Consider the following 21,962-nt stretch of genomic DNA (forward strand, 5'->3'; position numbering starts at 1 on the left):
GACTTAAATTTTATGTATAACAAAATGTTTTGTGTAGTTCTGAGATATGTTAATACATTTTTGTATTAAAGGGTACTCACCTTGGTAAAGGGAAACCTTTGGGTCCTCCAGGGACCTTCCCAGTATACTTCCACCAGGCTTTTCCAGTGCTGTGTCCCCCAAAAGACAGTAGACACAAGCTTGTGGACGTCTCGCACGTGCCCAGTAGCACGGACCCGCTCGGGCATCGGTGGAAAAAGCCAAGCTAGATAGCATCCATGCTACTGTGCACACGCGAGCCATGAAGAAGCTCCCATCTACGGTCTTTTGGAGGACGAGTCATCTGCATCTGTGCACTAACACGGACCCGATCGGGCTCACCTTTTTCCACTGATGCCTGAGCAGGTCCATGCTACTGTATATGCGTGAGTCATCTGCGCCTGCTCCGTAGCACGGACCCAATCTAACTCAACTTTTTCCAACAAAGCCTGAGCGGGTCCGTGTTTGTGTGCAGACACAGTGCAGCTGCATGTCGCGATCTTCAGGGCGTTTCAGTGCTGGAACAGCCTGGTGGAGGAGGACAGGGGAAACCAAGTGAGCTTCCCTCTTCCAAGATAAGTCTCCAAAATGTCCCAATGCAAACCTCAAAGATTTGCTTTAAAACCGTATCCATTAACTTGATGATTGCTGTGTTTTCCCTACAGCTTCAATAGTCATTGGGAAGTGGTGGTGTGAAATGGAGCCATGTTTAGAGGGAGAAGAGTGTAAGACTCTCCCAGATAACTCAGGATGGATGTGTGCAACTGGCAATAAGATAAAGACCACAAGAGTAAGTATCTTCTTAACTATTAATATAATTGATAATAGCATTTATTCATTTGTCAATTGTAAGCACTTTAAAAAAGCGATCTATATAACAAAGACCCAATGGCATACCCCATATTATCAGATAGATGTCCATATTCCATTCACCTTTTCTCCTAAGTTTTCTCCTAGGTGATAAATGAACACCTTCTTAATAAAACGTCTTTTAAGCTCCCAGTGTAATAGATAGCGGAGATGCCGCCACAGCGGTGAGCAGCATGGCGGCTGTCTCCGCGTCTCAGCCAGCGGCCTCCGCCGCGCAATTACATGGTGGAGTTTTGCCTGGTCCTTCAGTTGCACATATACTGAGGGCTACGCACGCGTGCGCCAGGCGACAGGACCTTTATGCGAATAGAAGGGGAGTCAGCTGATCGGCCGGTCAGCTGACTCCAGCAGTGCTCCTGATTGGCTGAGTGACTGGGGCGGCGCTGTGGGGCGCTCTCAGTATATATAGGACCTGCCTGTCAGTAGCTCCTCATCTGCTGTTGCAAATGCTACGTGTTAGCACTCAGACCTTAGTCAGATCCCAAAGTGTGCTAGAACCAGCAGGAGCTGGGGATCCACACTTAGTCAGATTCTGTTGATAGCTAAAGTACTAATTGAATTGTATCATTTGTTATGACCTTTTGCTAGCCTTGACTACTCTTCTGCCTACTGATTCTGTGCTTCTGCCTATCTGATCCTGTTGCCGACTCAGCCTGAACACTACTCTGATTTAGCCTTCTGTCTTTGTACCGTATCTGTCCGTTTGTTGCCGAATCTGCATGTCTGACTCTCCTGCCCTCACCAGTGAGCCTAGTCCCCGGTGAGGGATTCTCGGTACAGCTTAATCACCTGCTCCTCAGGTGACCAGTAGTTGCAGTACAGTCTTAATCACCTGCTCCTCAGGTGACCAGTAGCTGCAGTACAGTCTTAATCACCTGCTCCTCAGGTGACTAGTAACCACGGTACTGTCCTCATCACCTGCTCCTCAGGTGATTAGGAGCTACAGTACAGTCTTGATCTCCTGCCCCTCAGGTGATCACCTGCTGCAGTGCAGTCTGAATCACCTGCTCCACGGGTGATCAGTACACGTTGTCTTACTGTGCACCACCCGCTCCTCGGGTGAACTGATTACTAGTTCATCTGCATCTCCGGCTTGCTGGAGTGCTGATCCCTGTGTTCTATAGAGATATCTCCCTCTACTAGCTCCTCTGGGGGAGTTGGTATCTCTATCTGTATTACTGTTGCACCAAACACCTATCTTTAGATCTGGTGGTCTTGTGTCTCACTATACTCGCATTATTGGTGATCCTGCAGATCACTACATAATCAGGTATAGCATCTGTATTATTGGTGATACTGTAGATCACCAATAATCAGAAAATCTGTTCTTGCTGACACAAATCGTTACACCCAGCAAGAAAGAAAATACTGGGACATAACTACATTTTTCATCTACTTTTTGGTACTTTTTTAATTGGTAAGTGCTAAAAAGTTTTGTTAAACAGAATGTAACGATCGGTGTAACACAGAGAGGGTTTGATTATTGGTGATCTGCAGTATCACCAAAAATACAGATATATACCTGATTATTGATGATCTGCAGTATCACCGATAATCAGATATATTACTAACCTCTGGACACCTGAGTGATATGAGTGTTTGGTGCAACAGTAATACTTTGAGAACAATATCTGGAGGACAGGTACAAAGGCAGTAAGGAATACTGCACTAGAGAATGAGTACCTTTCAGCAGCCTGAGAATCTCCCGCAGGGAGGAGTCAGACTGGGAGAGGAAAGGACCAGAGCGTGAGTGACACCAATAGGAGGATGTCACTGACTGATCTGTGAACTATCTCTTAACTGAGGAGATAGTTCTCAAGGTCGGGCAAGCCAGGTCGGCAACACACGGACATACAAAGTACAAAGACAGGAGGCTGATTCGGTAATCCTAAGGCACGCAGGGTTTGGCAACAGAGTATCAGATATAACGAAGTACCGAATCAGTGAACAGAAGAGTGGTCAGGAAAGCAGTAAGTCATAACAGATAATAAACAATGCCTAGTCTTGGGTGTGAGCTCCGTGATCATCAACACCCTGGAACTAGTCTGACATATAACAGAATGATAACACAAGTCCCTAGTCTTGGGTGTGAGGGCCGTGATCATCAACACCCTGGAACTAGTCTGAAGTATAACAGAATGATAACACAAGTCCCTAATCTTGGGTGTGAGGTCGGTGATCATCAACACCCTGGAACTAGTCTGAAGTATAATAGAATGGTAACACAGATTCTGACAATAAGGTCTGAGTGCTCCCACGTAGTGATCGCAACGGCAGACAACCAGAGAATGACCAGCACCCGGTATATATAGCACAGCGCTCTCCAGCGCCTCCCCTAAGTGCTGGACCAATGGGAACTGGTTGAATCGTCAGCTGACCGGCTTGGTCAGCTGACTCCCTTCTGGCTGTCATAAAAGTTCTGCCTCTCAGCGCGCGCGCGCGTCCTTCTGAACCTGTGTGGACTATCAGTCCCAGCCACACCAGACATGTGTTGTGTACCACCCGCCGCGCTGGACGCGGAACCAGCCACACCGCTATCAGAGCATGCGGCGGTTTCTCCGCGTTTAGCCATACTGGCAGATGTAGGCCTACGCGTGCAAACCGCCGCGTTGGATGCGGAATCAGCCGCCTTGTTCTGAGCACACGTGGCGGCTTTTCCGCGTTTTCTCACACAGAAGAGGAAAAATTATTTCATCTGAGAAAATAGAGAAAGTTTCTCTTTAAACTAACTTTTCAGCATGTTGCAATTGAAAAAGCACCCACAAATAGGGGAAAAAGTACTACCAAACTTATTTTGAGTATTGTTTTGTGTCTTGCTGGCTTAAAATTCATTTTATGACAAGTTGTGAAAATATCACCTAGGAAAAAAAAAACCTCATGAGATAAAGTGAATTGCATAAGGGTCCATGGGTCAGATTTTATCTCATGTATGTTTTATAACCCACATCACAAATATTAGTAATTGAAAACATATATATTCAGTAGGTGGGTCAGTGGGATTCTAAAGGGGAATAATTGTTTACAATAAACTCAGTAGATCATTATATTTTGAATCATGAACTAGATCATCTGTTATGTAAACACAAAATACAGATTTTAATGTTTCATCACAATAAATCACACAAACACCTAAATGAATAATCAAAATAGTGTTCACATCTTGTATCCAGTGAAGCATCTATAAAGCATTAGCACAAGTACTTCAGCATAAATATCCTGTGTGTGCAGAGATCATTTAACCAGAACTTTCCCATAAGACTCTACATATATACATTCTTGGGATCAATGTAAAGAGAGACAAACTTTTTAATACTTAATCACTTATATATTGCAAAATAACCCATACTCAACACATTTTATGAATCAATGTTTACTTCCTTAGGGGAGAAAATATTTTGGCTTATGATGAGTCTGCTGGGATTTAACACTCTAAGAACAAGTGTAAACTGAGAATGTTCCACATAATGTATATATGTATTCGGAAGGTCACATATTTGCATAGTGGAAAAAGTTACTTTGGTGTTCAAACATAATAAAACAATAATGGGGAGCGCAGCAGGACTGTCTGCAGCTATGAGGTGGGCTGGTTCCAAAGCCCCAAAATATAGTCAAAGAGAAGCAAAGTACCTTAGCGCAGAAAACGGACCAATCTGTAAAGACAGTATTTCAGGGGTAAGGCAAGACAGTACCTGTATCAGTGATTTCCCACCTCTACGATCAAATCTGCCCAGAAGTATGAAGTGCTTGATGTAATCCCGATATCCTTGGATTATCTGCGGCAATGACAGCGTCGCCGTCCGCCGAGCAAGCTCCGCTCTCTGATGCGGCTGGATGGCTTCCCCAATCACGTGATTCCCGAACTTCCGGTTCAACCAGCATGAACCGCAGAAAAGCGGAAACTGGAAGTTTGGGAATCACGTGATCGTGGAAGCCATCCAGCCGCATCAGAGATTGGTGTTCAAACATAACTCTTCGCAGGGGCGGCCTTAGGTTTCACAGCGCCGTGAGCGAAACCGGATTTTTGTGCCCCCCTTCATCCTATTCGCGCATGCGCGCACACACACAGGCTCATATGCAAGTCACCTTTTCTCCTGAGATATCTCCTAGGACAGTGGTTCCCAACCTTTTTGATGTCGTGACACATCACATATGTATAATAGAAAAAAATACTATTAACCCCACTGGCGGTATGAAAAATTCCGCCAGGGGGGAGCGCAGCAGTTTTTTTTATTTTTATTTTTTTTAAATCATGTAGCGAGCCCAGGGCTCGCTACATGATAGCCGCTGCTCAGCGGCATCCCCCCAGCCCCGCCGATCGCCTCCTCGCCATGGCGACGGGGCGGGATGACGGGACGTCATTGGGAGTCCCGAACAACCCCTCGGCGCTGCCTGGCACTGATTGGCCAGGCAGCGCACGGGGTCTGGGGGGGGGGGGCGCGCACCGCATCAGATAGCGGCGATCGGGCGGGGGCCGGCGGCGATCAGAGTGCTGGCGCAGCTAGCAAAGTGCTAGCTGCGTCCAGCAAAAACAAAATTATGAAAATCGGCCCAGAAGGGCCTGAGCGGCACCCTCCGGCGGCTTACCCCGTGTCCAGCACGGGGTTACCGCTAAGGAGGTTAATAACCGCGAATGGATGGAAAGAGTGCATTATCCTGAATACACTTAAAAATTAAGGCTAGAACCTTTCAGGAATATTAATAAAAACAATCAGTTGGACAGTTAGCCACCGCCCCCCCTCCCCTTCTCCATCTAGAATGATAGCACAGTGACGACAATTTGCACCACGCGTTATACTGTAGCCACAGTGCGCCCTCCCCCCCCCAAAAAAATGCCCTCAGATTTAGTATAGGTAGGTAGCCAGGTATAGGTGCCCCAGTATAGGATCTCATGTGTAGGTGCCCTCGATATAGGTTGCCAAGCTTAGGTGCCCCAGTATAGGAAGTCAGTTGAAGGTCTCCATCCCCCCATAGGTAGCCAGGCGTAGGTGCCTCGAGTATAGGCAGCCAGGTGTTGGTGCCCTCAGTAAAGATAGCCAGCTATAGGTGCCCCCAGTATAGGAAATCAGGTGTAGGTGCCCTCAGTATAGGTGACCAGCTATAGGCACCCCCTTGGAAGCCGGCGTCCTGAGCGACCGCTCCGGTCAGGTCAAAGCACGGCTATGGCTCTTTGCACCTAGGGAGAAGGAAAATGTTAAGTATGGATACTGTACCTTTTTTTATTTTATCTTTTTTTATAGATTTTTATTTACAAGTTATATAATACAAAAGAAAAATGAAAAAGAATAAAACTAAGCAAAGGCTATACCACATAAAGTTTTTTTTTTTAGTTTAAAAATATCTCTTTATTGAGAAAAGTTAGGTGGAATAATGTAAAGGTTTTTTTAGGTATTTTTCCACAAACATATCTAGTATCTATAGTTGCATTGTTTTATAATAATATGAACACGTGCCAATTTAAATGTCAGTACAGTCCAATTATCATTTGATATTCTGTACATTATAAGACTTGAGTTTCTAAGCTTAAAGAGGAACTCCAGTGAAAATAATTTAATAAAAAAAATGGCTTCATTTTTACAATAATTATGTATAAATGATTTAGGCCCGGTTCACATTAGCGGTGGCCGTTCGGAATCGCCGTGCCGGAGCCAGACCGCTTGCAGAACGGACGGAACGGACGCACGGCAATAGCAATGAAAGCCTATGCGTCCGTTCACATGCGTCCGTTCTGCCGGACCGGAGCCGGACCGGATCCGGACCGGATCCGGACTCCGGCGTCCGTTCCAACATGCGCTATTTTTTGGTCCGGCTCCTCCGGCAGCCGTATCCAGAGCGGAGCCAGACTGCACCATCCGGCCAATACAAAGCAATGAGAGCCGGAGAGCGCACAACACACTGGCTACAAAAACCGGACGTTCTACCCCACTTCCTATGCATTTTGGATGGGGACCACATGGGCCCAGCGTTCAAAGAGTGGGGCAGCAGCGATTTCATGCTGGAGCTCGTTTTGGCAGCAACATGTCTGATGTCTGATAACGAGGAGGCGAACAACAGGAAGGAGAGAATTCCCAGGTTTACGAGTAAAAAATGCCTGGATCCATGGTCCCAACTGCAGTCTCTGTATCCACGGATGGTCTCCACACGTCCACCTGTCTCCAACAATGACCCCAGACCCTTCTGCTGACCTCCCAGACCCCAGGTATTTACTGGATGTTATCTCCTTAAGAAACCGGATCCGGACCGCAACCGTGTTCACACCGCACGGAAACCGGATGCAAACGGACCGGATCCGGACCGGATCCGGATAGGAACCGTGCGGATCAGGTCCGGTCCGGCTCCGGTGCGGTTTTGACAAAACCGCAAGTGTGAACGGGGCCTTAGTCAGTGTTTGCTCATTGTAAAATCTTTCCTCTCCCAGATTCACATTCTGACATGTATTACATGGTGACATTGTTACTGTGGGCAAGTTATGTAGCTGTTTCTAGCTGCTCTGGCTGTTACAGGCAGCTTTAAACAGCCATTTCCTGTCTGTGAACATTGTTACATTGTGGCAGTTTGCCCAGAGTACCGCGGTATTCAGAGCCGAGCCTCTTGTGGGAGGGGTTTCAGCACAAAATTAGTCACACAGCGCCCCCTGATGGTCTGTTTGTGAAAATCATTCTATTTCTCATGTAAAAGGGGGTATCAGCTACTGATTGGGATAAAGTTCAAATCTTGGTTGGAGTTTCTCTTTAAGTTTATTCGGTATGGTTGGGACCTTACAAACATTTCATAATAAATAGCTAGAGATGAAAACGATCGAAAAGCACTGAAGTCACAAAAAAATACTGAAGAAGTGAAGATACATAAAAAGAACACTGGGGAAGAAATTAAGGGTAAACAATACAATTTCCATGTCTTTCGCACTCAAAGTCAATGTAAATTGTGCGTAATGCTATACAGCCGCTACACTGCTCTTCCAAACCCAGACCTCAACAAGATGTTTGTTTTTTTTGCCTATGTCCAGGTGTGTGTATAAATGTTACCATAGTCATATTTTTGCATTTTTGTTTTATTTATTCATTTGAGTGCTACAACATTTATTTTTATTACCATTTTTTCACTTTTGGAAATAAGAAATAATACAGTACACTTGAATACTGCATTTACTGGTTTAATGCATAATTTTATAGCTAAGAAATAGTCTTGTTTTATTGCAGTGAAGCAAGAAAACTAAGAGATTTCTATTTACAACATTTCAACTAACATTATGACAGTAGGGACCTTTCTGAGCCAAAGAATTACAATTTGCAATCCCTTGGCCTTAATAAGCTTGTTGTGGCCACAATCACTGAGCAGAATGTGACCGAGTGTTACTCGGCTGGTGATGTGACTGTGATGTCAAGAAATTGCTGATCCCCAAGGCTCCCTGTACACCATTGGTGGTGACTGGTTTCACTAAAGTAAATAGACAATTGTGCAAGTTCCCGTATGAATTGGTAAATATTGCACTGTCTGACTGGCCACACACATTACTTATGAAATAAATGCACTGCAGTGGGGCAGTGCAATGCCTGAAAAATATTTTTTTCAAACGTGTGCATGCACAGTCTATGGAGAATAAACTGTTATGGGGGTTGATTCATCGAGCTGCATCCCATGGTTTGTAGTATGACAGCACCCAACCCCCCCCCCCCCAACCAGCCTTATTAACCCTATGATGTATCCTATTAGTAAGAAGGCAACAAAATAGTCACCCACATCCGGACACTCTATATTGCATACATTCTACACACTCTACATCTACTATATTGATAGGAAGTTTCACAATTAAGATTTTGGAACACTATGTAGACTGCAGGAATGACAGATATAAACCATCAGTCAGGGCCGGCCTTAGGTTTCACTGCGCCCTGAGCGAAAACTGATTTTTGTGCCCCCCCCTTCATCCTCTTCCCACGTGCATATACACACACGCACGCACAAATACACCCACACAGGCCCATATGCAATTCCCCTTTTCTCCTGAGATATCTCCTAGAGCAGTGGTTCCCAACCTTTTTGACGTTGTGACATATCATGCGAAATGCTCAGATCTCTGTGACATGTCACGTATGTATAATAGAAAAAAATACTATTAATAACCACAAATGGATGGAAGGAGTGCATTATCCTGAATACACTTAAAAATGAAGGCTAGAACCTTTCAGGAATATTAATAAAAACAATGAGTGGGACAGTTAGCCGCCTCCCCCCCATTTAGCACAGGACTGACAATTTGCACCACGCGTTATAGCCACAGTGCAGCTATCCCCAAACGCCCTTAGACTCAGTATAGGTAGGTAGCCAGGTATAGGTGCACCCAGTATAGGATCTCATGTGTAGGTGCCCTCAATATATGTTGCCAATCATAGGTGCCCCCAGTATAGGAAGTCAGTTGAAGGTCTCCATCCCCCCATAGGTAGCCATTAAAATTTAAAAACAATAATGGTGCACAAGCCAGCCTGGGGCCCCAGGAACTCTCACTGCCCGGGGCCCCAGAACCAGCATGCAACACCATATGTGAGCGCAGCCAAGCCCTGGATCTGCCACACCCAGGAGCTTGTCCCCAACTGCTCTGAAACTTACCAAACACACAGGAGAAACTCACTTCCCAAACAGTTCTCTGCTGCTTATATAGAGCCTGCAGGCTGCTTGTAAGCCAATCAAGAAGTGCACATACACATGACACCTAGTCTGCAGTGATTGATTCAAACAGAAGCTGAGCTACTCAGCTAGTCATAGGAGAGGGTTTCAGTTGCATATAGACAATGGCTATATGGCCAGCAGGGGGCACCAGCGTGCAGGATATACCCTCTCATCTGCCCCCCTCCTAACTAAACTGCATGGGAATCTACATTAAAATTTAAAAACAATAATGGTGCACAAGCCAGCCTGGGGCCCCAGGAACTCTCACTGCCCGGGGCCCCAGAACCAGCATGCAACACCATATGTGAGCGCAGCCAAGCCCTGGATCTGCCACACCCAGGAGCTTGTCCCCAACTGCTCTGAAACTTACCAAACACACAGGAGAAACTCACTTCCCAAACAGTTCTCTGCTGCTTATATAGAGCCTGCAGGCTGCTTGTAAGCCAATCAAGAAGTGCACATACACATGACACCTAGTCTGCAGTGATTGATTCAAACAGAAGCTGAGCTACTCAGCTAGTCATAGGAGAGGGTTTCAGTTGCATATAGACAATGGCTATATGGCCAGCAGGGGGCACCAGCGTGCAGGATATACCCTCTCATCTGCCCCCCTCCTAACTAAACTGCATGGGAATCTACATTAAAATTTAAAAACAATAATGGTGCACAAGCCAGCCTGGGGCCCCAGGAACTCTCACTGCCCGGGGCCCCAGAACCAGCATGCAACACCATATGTGAGCGCAGCCAAGCCCTGGATCTGCCACACCCAGGAGCTTGTCCCCAACTGCTCTGAAACTTACCAAACACACAGGAGAAACTCACTTCCCAAACAGTTCTCTGCTGCTTATATAGAGCCTGCAGGCTGCTTGTAAGCCAATCAAGAAGTGCACATACACATGACACCTAGTCTGCAGTGATTGATTCAAACAGAAGCTGAGCTACTCAGCTAGTCATAGGAGAGGGTTTCAGTTGCATATAGACAATGGCTATATGGCCAGCAGGGGGCACCAGCGTGCAGGATATACCCTCTCATCTGCCCCCCTCCTAACTAAACTGCATGGGAATCTACATTAAAATTTAAAAACAATAATGGTGCACAAGCCAGCCTGGGGCCCCAGGAACTCTCACTGCCCGGGGCCCCAGAACCAGCATGCAACACCATATGTGAGCGCAGCCAAGCCCTGGATCTGCCACACCCAGGAGCTTGTCCCCAACTGCTCTGAAACTTACCAAACACACAGGAGAAACTCACTTCCCAAACAGTTCGCTGCTGCTTATATAGAGCCTGCAGGCTGCTTGTAAGCCAATCAAGAAGTGCACATACACATGACACCTAGTCTGCAGTGATTGATTCAAACAGAAGCTGAGCTACTCAGCTAGTCATAGGAGAGGGTTTCAGTTGCATATAGACAATGGCTATATGGCCAGCAGGGGGCACCAGCGTGCAGGATATACCCTCTCATCTGCCCCCCTCCTAACTAAACTGCATGGGAATCTGCATTAAAATTTAAAAACAATAATGGTGCACAAGCCAGCCTGGGGCCCCAGGAACTCTCACTGCCCGGGGCCCCAGAACCAGCATGCAACACCATATGTGAGCGCAGCCAAGCCCTGGATCTGCCACACCCAGGAGCTTGTCCCCAACTGCTCTGAAACTTACCAAACACACAGGAGAAACTCACTTCCCAAACAGTTCTCTGCTGCTTATATAGAGCCTGCAGGCTGCTTGTAAGCCAATCAAGAAGTGCACATACACATGACACCTAGTCTGCAGTGATTGATTCAAACAGAAGCTGAGCTACTCAGCTAGTCATAGGAGAGGGTTTCAGTTGCATATAGACAATGGCTATATGGCCAGCAGGGGGCACCAGCGTGCAGGATATACCCTCTCATCTGCCCCCCTCCTAACTAAACTGCATGGGAATCTACATTAAAATTTAAAAACAATAATGGTGCACAAGCCAGCCTGGGGCCCCAGGAACTCTCACTGCCCGGGGCCCCAGAACCAGCATGCAACACCATATGTGAGCGCAGCCAAGCCCTGGATCTGCCACACCCAGGAGCTTGTCCCCAACTGCTCTGAAACTTACCAAACACACAGGAGAAACTCACTTCCCAAACAGTTCTCTGCTGCTTATATAGAGCCTGCAGGCTGCTTGTAAGCCAATCAAGAAGTGCACATACACATGACACCTAGTCTGCAGTGATTGATTCAAACAGAAGCTGAGCTACTCAGCTAGTCATAGGAGAGGGTTTCAGTTGCATATAGACAATGGCTATATGGCCAGCAGGGGGCACCAGCGTGCAGGATATACCCTCTCATCTGCCCCCCTCCTAACTAAACTGCATGGGAATCTACATTAAAATTTAAAAACAATAATGGTGCACAAGCCAGCCTGGGGCCCCAGGAACTCTCACTGCCCGGGGCCCCAGAACCAGCATGCAACACCATATGTGAGCGCAGCCAAGCCCTGGATCTGCCACACCCAGGAGCTTGTCCCCAACTGCTCTGAAACTTACCAAACACACAGGAGAAACTCACTTCCCAAACAGTTCTCTGCTGCTTATATAGAGCCTGCAGGCTGCTTGTAATCCAATCAAGAAGTGCACATACACATGACACCTAGTCTGCAGTGATTGATTCAAACAGAAGCTGAGCTACTCAGCTAGTCATAGGAGAGGGTTTCAGTTGCATATAGACAATGGCTATATGGCCAGCAGGGGGCACCAGCGTGCAGGATATACCCTCTCATCTGCCCCCCTCCTAACTAAACTGCATGGGAATCTACATTAAAATTTAAAAACAATAATGGTGCACAAGCCAGCCTGGGGCCCCAGGAACTCTCACTGCCCGGGGCCCCAGAACCAGCATGCAACACCATATGTGAGCGCAGCCAAGCCCTGGATCTGCCACACCCAGGAGCTTGTCCCCAACTGCTCTGAAACTTACCAAACACACAGGAGAAACTCACTTCCCAAACAGTTCTCTGCTGCTTATATAGAGCCTGCAGGCTGCTTGTAAGCCAATCAAGAAGTGCACATACACATGACACCTAGTCTGCAGTGATTGATTCAAACAGAAGCTGAGCTACTCAGCTAGTCATAGGAGAGGGTTTCAGTTGCATATAGACAATGGCTATATGGCCAGCAGGGGGCACCAGCGTGCAGGATATACCCTCTCATCTGCCCCCCTCCTAACTAAACTGCATGGGAATCTACATTAAAATTTAAAAACAATAATGGTGCACAAGCCAGCCTGGGGCCCCAGGAACTCTCACTGCCCGGGGCCCCAGAACCAGCATGCAACACCATATGTGAGCGCAGCCAAGCCCTGGATCTGCCACACCCAGGAGCTTGTCCCCAACTGCTCTGAAACTTACCAAACACACAGGAGAAACTCACTTCCCAAACAGTTCTCTGCTGCTTATATAGAGCCTGCAGGCTGCTTGTAAGCCAATCAAGAAGTGCACATACACATGACACCTAGTCTGCAGTGATTGATTCAAACAGAAGCTGAGCTACTCAGCTAGTCATAGGAGAGGGTTTCAGTTGCATATAGACAATGGCTATATGGCCAGCAGGGGGCACCAGCGTGCAGGATATACCCTCTCATCTGCCCCCCTCCTAACTAAACTGCATGGGAATCTACATTCAAATTTAAAAACAATAATGGTGCACAAGCCAGCCTGGGGCCCCAGGAACTCTCACTGCCCGGGGCCCCAGAACCAGCATGCAACACCATAGGTAGCCAGGCGTAGGTGCCTTCAGTATAGGTAGCCAGGTGTTAGTGCTCTCAGTAAAGATAGCCAGCTATAGGTGCCCCCAGTTTAGGAAATCAGGTGTAGGTGCCCTCAGTATAGGCAACCAGCTATAGGCGCCCCCTTGGAAGCTGGCGCCCTGAGCGACCGCTCCCGTCGCTCATATCAAAGGCCGGCTATGCCATCAGTGCAGCATATAAAAGACTAACATCTTGGAGAGATAAGTGATTTAACCTTCCGGGGCCTACAGAAGTGGCAGAACGGATGACCTGGATAAACAGCTGTTAAAAAAACAAACCAAATGGTTTTTTAGATTTAAGACTATCAAGATTGATTGAAGGCTTTACATTGGTCACATTCATTACACAATCTAAGGAAAATATTGATAATACATTTTATACATTTTATAAAAATGAATAATGTAAGATATGGATTGATATAATAGTCTGCACTGTGATTGGTATTGACTTACATGCCTAGCAATTTCTGATACATTCATCTCAACATTTAAAGGCAGTTACATCCCCATAATATATAGTACAGGATCTATAATTCAACACTGAAAAACAGCAACAGTTATGCATTTGTATACATGCGATAGAATGGAATATTTCATACTTAATATTAGGGATATATATATATATATATATATATATATATATATATATATATATACACACAGTGGGTTGCAAAAGTATTCAGCCCCCTTGAAGTTTTCCACATTTTGTCACATTACTGCCACAAACATGAATCAATTTTATTGGAATTCCACATGAAAGACCAATACAAAGTGGTGTACACATGAGAAGTGGAACGAAAATCATACATGATTCCAAACATTTTTTTACAAATAAATAACTGCAAAGTGGGGTGTGCGTAATTATTTGGCCCCCTTTGATCTGAGTGCAGTCAGTTGCCTATAGACATTGCCTGATGAGTGCTAATGAGTAAATAGAGTGCACCTGTGTGTAATCTAATGTCAGTACAAAAACAGCTGCTCTGTGAGGGCCTCAGAGGTTGTCTAAGAGAATATTGGGAGCAACAACACTGTGAAGTCCAAAGAACACACAAGACAGGTCAGGGATCAAGTTATTGAGAAATTTAAAGCAGGCTTAGGCTACAATAAGATTTCCAAAGCCTTGAACATCCCACGGAGCACTGTTAAAGCAATCATTCAGAAATGGAAGGAGTATGGCACACCTGTAAACCTACCAAGACAAGGCCATCCACCTAAACTCACAGGCCGAAGAAGGAGAGCGCTGATCAGAAATGCAGTCAAGAGGCCCATGGTGACTCTGGACGAGCTGCAGAGATCTACAGCTCAGGTGGGAGACTCTGTCCATAGGACAACTATTAGCCATGCACTGTACAAAGTTGGCCTTTATGGAAGAGTGGCAAGAAGAAAGGCATTGTTAACAGAAAGCATAAGAAGTCCTGTTTGCAGTTTGCCACAAGCCATGTGGGGGACACAGCAACCATGTGGAAGAAGGTGCTCTGGTCAGATGAGACCAACATGGAACTTTTTGGCCAAAATGCAAAACGCTATGAGTGGCGGAAAACTAACACTGCACATCACTCTGAACACACCATCCCCACTGTCAAATATGGTGGTGGCAGCATCATGCTCGGGGGATGCATCTCTTCAGCAGGGACAGGGAAGCTGGTCAGAGTTGATGGGAAGATGGATGGAGCCAAATACAGGGCAAACTTAGAAGAAGACGTCTTGGAGACTGCAAAAGACTTGAGACTGGGGCGGAGGTTCACCTTCCAGCAGGACAATGACCCTAAACATAAAGCCAGGGCAACAATGGAATAGTTTAAAACAAAACATATCGATGTGTTAGAATGGCCCAGTCAAAGTCCAGATCTAAATCCAATCGAGAATCTGTGGCAAGATCTGAAAACGGCTGTTCACAAACGCTGTCCATCTAATCTGACTGAGCTGGAGCTGTTTTGCAAAGAAGAATGGGCAAGGATTTCAGTCTCTAGAGGTGCAAAGCTGGTAGAGACATATATATATATCAAAAATAAAGGGAGCACAAAAATAAGACATATTAGATCTGAATGAATGCACTATTCTTATTTAATGTTTCGTTCTTTACATTGTTGAAAATGCTGACAACACAATCACACCAAAATTATCAAAGGAAATCAAATTTATAAATCCATCTGGATTTGGAGTCATGCTCAAAATTAAACTGAAAAAAAACCACCAAATCTATAGGCTGATACAGCGTTGATGTAATGCCCTTAATAGAGAAAAATAAGACAAAATGAGCCTCAGTAATACGTGTGGCCTCCACGTGCCTGTATGACCTCCCTGCAATGCCTGGGCATGCTCCTGATAAATTTGCAGATGGTCTCCTAAAGCAGAGTTCCCCAACTCTGTCCTCAACAGTGCATGTTTTGCAGAAAACCACAAACATGCACAGGTGAGGTAATTAGTGTCTCAGCAGAACGGACTAACTACCTCTTGAACCTGCGAACCCCTTGAGGACAGGGTTGAGGACCTCTGACCTAAATGATCTCCTCTCAGACCTGGACTAAAGCATCCACCAACTCCTGGACAGTCTGCGGTGCAACATGGCATTGGCGGATGGAGCGAGACATGATGTCCCAGATGTGCACATGGCAGAATGGCACATGGAGGAGAGGCTAGCAAAAAGCAATGCATATTTAATTAGGAGGCATGCCAACACACACAGACTCACATCAGGCAACCTCTGTGAGTCAGGCAGAAGCAGCAGAGGGGAGGGGGAGACTGAAAACGATAAGGTGAGTGCAGAGCTGATGCTGCCCCCTACAGTCTGCTGCCCTGATTCACATGATCCAGTCTGCTTCATGGTAGCGCCGCTCCTGCTGAACGTTAATAAATGCACAGTAATTAAAAACAATACAAGGACTATGATTCATCAAAATACCCCCATGGTAATAAAAAAATAATCAAAGTTATTTTAACCCTGTGTTAAAATGCATTTCTAGCTGAAACGCAGTCCTCATATAGACCAGAGGTACGGTACATCCAGAATTATAGTGCTATACTTACAGTGTCCTCCAGAACACATAAGTGTGGCGACACAGGTGGAGCATTTACATTCTAGCATAAAACACAACAGTGGTGGTCGATGAGACGCTGGATATCACAACTCCAGGGCAGAACACACTAATGGCAATCAGAGCACTCTCAATTTGAAGCAGACGCTATGGATTTGAATTGGATCTATAGATTGAAAACTTTCATCAGCCGGCATTGTAAACTATAGGGGGTAGTCCTCTGATGCTGTGAAATATGGAATTTTGAAATATCTATCCATCCCCTGATTAGCAAAAACATAGGGTAGAGGAAGGGTAATGTTGTTTTTCCCCACCAAATAAAGCAATGAGCAATGAATATCTTAACCCTTTCCAATGCCATTTCACGATCATCCACTCCCAGCACTTTTTTTTTCATTTGAGGTGTTGGCTGTGAAATTGCAGTGGTGGCGATCCGAAGAGTCTGACCCTCCTTGCTCTTAAACGAGGAGGCAACCTGGCACCAGGGGGGTGGGGCGGGCCAACACCATCTTGTGACACTATCAGGGGAGTGGGCAGGCCAACACAGCTTGCGTGCTACAGCTCCGCCCGCTTGAAAAGATAATTCCGTTATTACAGGGCCTTGCAGGGTGCCAGAGGGGAATATTACATCCTAAGATGGCACTTAAGGCAGAACAGCAGGATGCAAGTGACAGCCCTCATAATGCTGCCTCTGCCACTAAGGGTGCATTCACACTATGGGGGCTTAGTGCAGTGATCTGCAAACTTGGCTGTTCAGCTGTTAAAGAACTACAATTCCCACAATGCATTTGCCTTTATGAATCATGACTGTGGTTGTCAGACTCCTGCAATGCATTGTGGGACTTGTAGTTCCTTAACAGCTGGAGAGGCATGTTTGCAGATCACTGGCTTAGTGTAAAGGCATGTTTACATTACTGCATTGTAATGGACCACCAGATGCACTTTCTGAACAATGGGTAGAATAATAATCATGTTACCACAGCTATTCTACTGTATATGGTATGAAGAATAACATGCACATTATGCCCATGTTGTAGTGTGGGAGTTACACTACACACATAAGCTTCAATTCACAAAATGTTACCGCAAGTGGTAAAGCAGAAAGAAAACTGATTTTACCCGAAAGAAAATTTTTATTTTATTTTTTTAGCTGATACACATTTTATGTTAATTTTATGCACTTTGGACTTGCACTTTACTTGTCAGTATAATTTTAAAAATTGCTGCCTGTATCATATCTTTCATCCATTTTCCATTCATCCATACTGAATGAATAAATGCATGATTCCTTAAAATACCAAATGTGTTTTGCAGTTTTTTGGTAAATGAATAAACTATTGCCACCTGACGTAAATTTCTGAACATGAAATTTTTACCAAACAGGTCTTAGTAAACCCGAAGCCATACTGTGAACTTAACGTTAGGAAAAAAAATCTTATTTGGACTGCCATAGCACTTGAGGACAGTTTTGATTCCCAGAGTTCCAGTTTTGAAGCATAACTACTGTATACTGATGCACATAAGTATGGTTAGCCATTTCTCCCGAGAAGTATATCCCAATAGTAAATGGGACCACCTACCTAGTCACATTACCTAGTGTAGATTGATGGTTGCTGCCTTGTTCCCCCATCACCTCGTATACCATCATCACGGCTGTTGTTGTCTATGACCAAAGCCTTTGAAGCTTAGCTATTGGCTCATCTTCCAGTTTATGATTATTATAATTTAGTATTTATATAGCACTGACATATTGGGCAGTGCTTTACAGAATATGTAAAATGTCACTAACTGTCCCTCAGAGGAGTTCACAGTCTAATCCCTATGATAGTCATGTGTCCATCATAGATTGGGGCCAACTTCAGGGGGAAGCCAATTAACTTATCTGTATGTTTTTGGAATGTGAGAGGAAACCGGAGAGAAGTTAAGCTTCATGCACTGGACAGATGACACCCAGCTGAGGTAACCAATAACACCTGCCTCTGCTGAGGATCCAGCATGTGCATGACAGCCCTCGACCCTCTCCACCACTTAGCCAGCGATGATCTGTCCTGGTGGATTGCTACGGCCAACAGCATTGTTCCCCCTGCTCAGGGACGGCCTTAGGTTTCACAGCGCCCTGAGCGAAACCTGATTTTTGTGCCCCCTTCATCCTCTTCGCGCATGTGCGCACACACACACGCAAGCATGCACACACACACACGCAAGCACACACACGCACGCACATATGCAATTCACCTTTTCTCCTGAGATATCTCCTAGGACAGTGGTTCCCAACATTTTTGACGTCATGACACGTCACGCCCAAATGACACATCACATATGTATAATAGAAAAAAATACTATTAATAACCACAAATGGATGGAAAGAGTGCATTATCCTGAATAAACTTAAAAAATGAAGGCTAGAACCATTCAGGAATATGAATAAAACGATCAGTGGGACAGTGATAGCACAGCGCCGACAATTTGCACCGAGCATTATAGCCGCAGTGCGCACCCCAAAAAACGCCCTCACGCTCAGTATAGGTAGGTAGCCAGGTATAGGTGCCCCAGTATAGGATCTCATGTGTAGGTGCCTTCAATGTAGGTTGCCAAGCATAGGTGTCCCCAGTATGGTCAGTTGAAGGTCTCCATTGCCCCCATAGGTAGCCAGGCGTAAGCTCCTCCAGTATATTGGTAGCCAGGTGTTGGTGCCACCAGTATAGGAAATCAGGTGTAGGTGCCCTCATAATAGGTAACCAGCTATAGGAGCCCCCTTGGAAGCCGGCGCCCTGAGCGATCGATCCAGTCGCTCAGGTCAAAGGCCGGCTATGCCCCTGCTCACCTGCCTCCCATTTGAGATCACTCCCGTGCTGCTTCATTGGCCCGCTTCCCCCCGTATAGCAACAGTACATGTTGCTAGCCTGCAGGCTAGTGACGCATCTGTCAGCCTTGGCACTGCATTGTCTCCAGAGGGATTGGGTACTGATCCTCGCTGGGCGACATTGATCAAGTGGCCTTTAGTTTTGTGATAGAATCAGTATCTGTGCTTGTAGGCATAATAGTTATCTTTCAAGTTAATAATGTATTTCTATTACAGCCTTCTCTGTCTGTACATTATATGATAGCGATAGCCTCTGTAGTGTAATGAGGATCTCAGAGGTTGCTAGTATGACTATAGCAGTATAAATGTATGCAGCTGTACACACTCTATGTAATAACAGGGTAAATAATTGCATCTGTGCTTTAAATGCAAGCATTATCACTGACAAATGATCTCCCGTAGTAGACAAATATAAAAAGATGAGCTTCATGAATTTCGCTTCATTACATGTAAAAGCTTATCAGAGATTTCCATCCTAATCTGCAGATATAAGCTAGAGAGAGAGAGAGTAAATTAAGTTTTATAGGCGCTATGTGAAATCCCAGTGTTTCTATCAATTAGAAAGCCCAGAAGCTTTCTCGGTAGGAATTGCTGGCAAAACAGATGTGCATTCCTGCTTACTAAAGTGGAAAAAAGTCATTTTCATTACACAGCTCGGGTTATCACTGGATATTTATAGCTGTAATTTAAAGAGCAGGCCCGGCCCTAGACTTTTTGCCGCCTGAGGCAATTTTCAAAGAAATCGCCGCCGCCCCCCGCCCCGCCCCCCAAGCCGTGGGTGTGGGGGGCCGCAGGAAGTGACGTCAGTGGAGCGCACGCTGGCCTGGAACGAGGAAGAGGTGAGTAATCCCCGCCCGTTGCCTCTTACAAATAGCTGCAGCCAGCACGGACCTTGTTAAAGCTGGAGGGGAGCGGAGGACGGGGGACCCAGGCGAGGGAGGAGGGGGTCCGACCCCCCTCCCCGCCGCTAGGCCCAATACCACCTTCCTGCCCGCTGTCCCCTCCAGCTCGGGCGGCCCCCCACACACACGGACGGGCGGGTGCCGCCCCCCCAGAAGTGCCACCTGAGGCAAAAGTTTCACCCCGCCTCATGGGCGGGCCAGCCCTGTTAAAGAGGAACGGCACCCAAAACTTTTATTTGAGAAATGTAGGTTTTGCTGTTTATTGGGGATGAGAGCATTTCCCTGCTTGGCTACAGGGCCGGATTTATGGGCAGCCCAAATAGGCCCGGGACTAGGGCGGGGCTTGAGCTGGGGCGGGATTGCAGCTGTTTAGTCCTGCGGTATGCAGGGCAGATTGCTACATATAGCTGCGGGTGGCCACAGACAGCCTGGTCTGGCTATCAGGAGGTAAGAAGGCAGAGGGAGGTGATGACGCTGCAGGCTGTTTACAAGTGACATCTATGCCTGCAGCCGAGTCCTCCCCCTCCTCTCTGTCCTGTAAAGGAGCTGTGTGTTCTGCAGCCACGCCCCCTTCTTCTCCAGGCTGCTTGCTACACTCAGCCTCACTGCGCGGAGATTCAAATCTTGAAAGCTGTGATCAGTGAAGCTTTGAACCTTTCACAGGTATTTAGGAAAGTAATAGCAGCCAGTTATAAAGATATCTGCCGTCAGCTGCTTTAGAGATAAGCTCACTTGGGGAGGGAAGGGGGATGGGGGCTGCTGCTGATTCTTTTCTTCCTAGCATGTCAAGCAAAACAAACCGTACAGCTGAGTCTGCATTTCTGCAATTCTTTTCCTCCTGCTCTCACTAGTCTACACTTTTCTGCCCCATCAACGTCTTTTCCTCTCCCCTCTCTGCCATGTAGTGCTCTATTTCCCTCTCATCTTGCAGTTCCTAACCCCCAATACACATCTTCTATAGTACTTTACAGAATAAATTATCATGTCACTTACAGAGGTGCTCACAATCTATCCTACCATAGTCATAGTGTAATGTTATGTCCTACCATATTATTATTATGTATTTATATAGCACTGACATCTTCTGCTGCACCTACCCAAAGTACATAGTCATTTTACTGAATGTCCTCAGAGGAGCTCACAATCTAATCCTACCATAGTAATACTGTAATGTCCTACCATATTATTATTATTATTATGTATTTATATAGCACTGGGCTGGCATCTTCTGCAGCACTTTACAGAGTACATAATCATGTCACTGACTGTCCTTAGAGGAGATCACAATCTAATCCTACCATAGTCATAGTCTAATGTCCTACCATATTATTATTATGTATTTATATAGCGCTGACATCTTCTGCAGCACTTTACAGAGTACATAGTAATGCCACCGACTGCCCTCAGAGGAGTTCACACTCTAATACTACCATAGTCATAGTCTAATGTCTTACCATATTATTATTATGTGTATATATAGCGCTGACATCTTCTGCAGCACATAGCAGAGTACATAGCCTTGTCACTAACTGTCCTCAGAGGAGCTCACAATCTATTCCTGTCATAGTCATATTCTAATGTCCTACCATATTATTATTATGTATTTATATAGCACTGACATCTTCTGCAGCACTTTACAGAGTACATAGTCATGTCACTGATCGTGTTCTGAGGAGCTTACAATCTAATCGTACCATTGTCAATCTGTCCTCCCATATTTTATTATGTATTTATATAGCACTAACATCTTCTGCAGCACATTACTGAGTACAACAGTCCTGTCACTGACTGTCCTCAGAGGGGCTCACACTCTCATCCTACCATAGTCATAGT

General features: G+C 45.8%; 1 protein-coding gene across 4 annotated transcripts in view; it reads left to right on the top strand.

The window, feature by feature from the left end:
* Positions 1 to 21,962, top strand: part of TAFA1 (TAFA chemokine like family member 1) — a 647,736-nt gene that overhangs the window by 610,423 nt on the left and 15,351 nt on the right. For all 4 annotated transcript variants that reach the window (XR_011024039.1, XM_068253830.1, XM_068253829.1 and 1 more), the window contains one exon: positions 684 to 808. Coding sequence is in view for 3 of the 4 variants with exons in the window: in XM_068253830.1 (XP_068109931.1) it covers positions 684 to 808 (125 nt within the window). In the remaining variant the exon portion in view is untranslated. The remainder of the gene's footprint in view (positions 1 to 683; positions 809 to 21,962) is intronic.

This window comes from Hyperolius riggenbachi, chromosome 9 (genome assembly GCF_040937935.1).
Source record: "Hyperolius riggenbachi isolate aHypRig1 chromosome 9, aHypRig1.pri, whole genome shotgun sequence".
NCBI lineage: Eukaryota > Metazoa > Chordata > Amphibia > Anura > Hyperoliidae > Hyperolius > Hyperolius riggenbachi.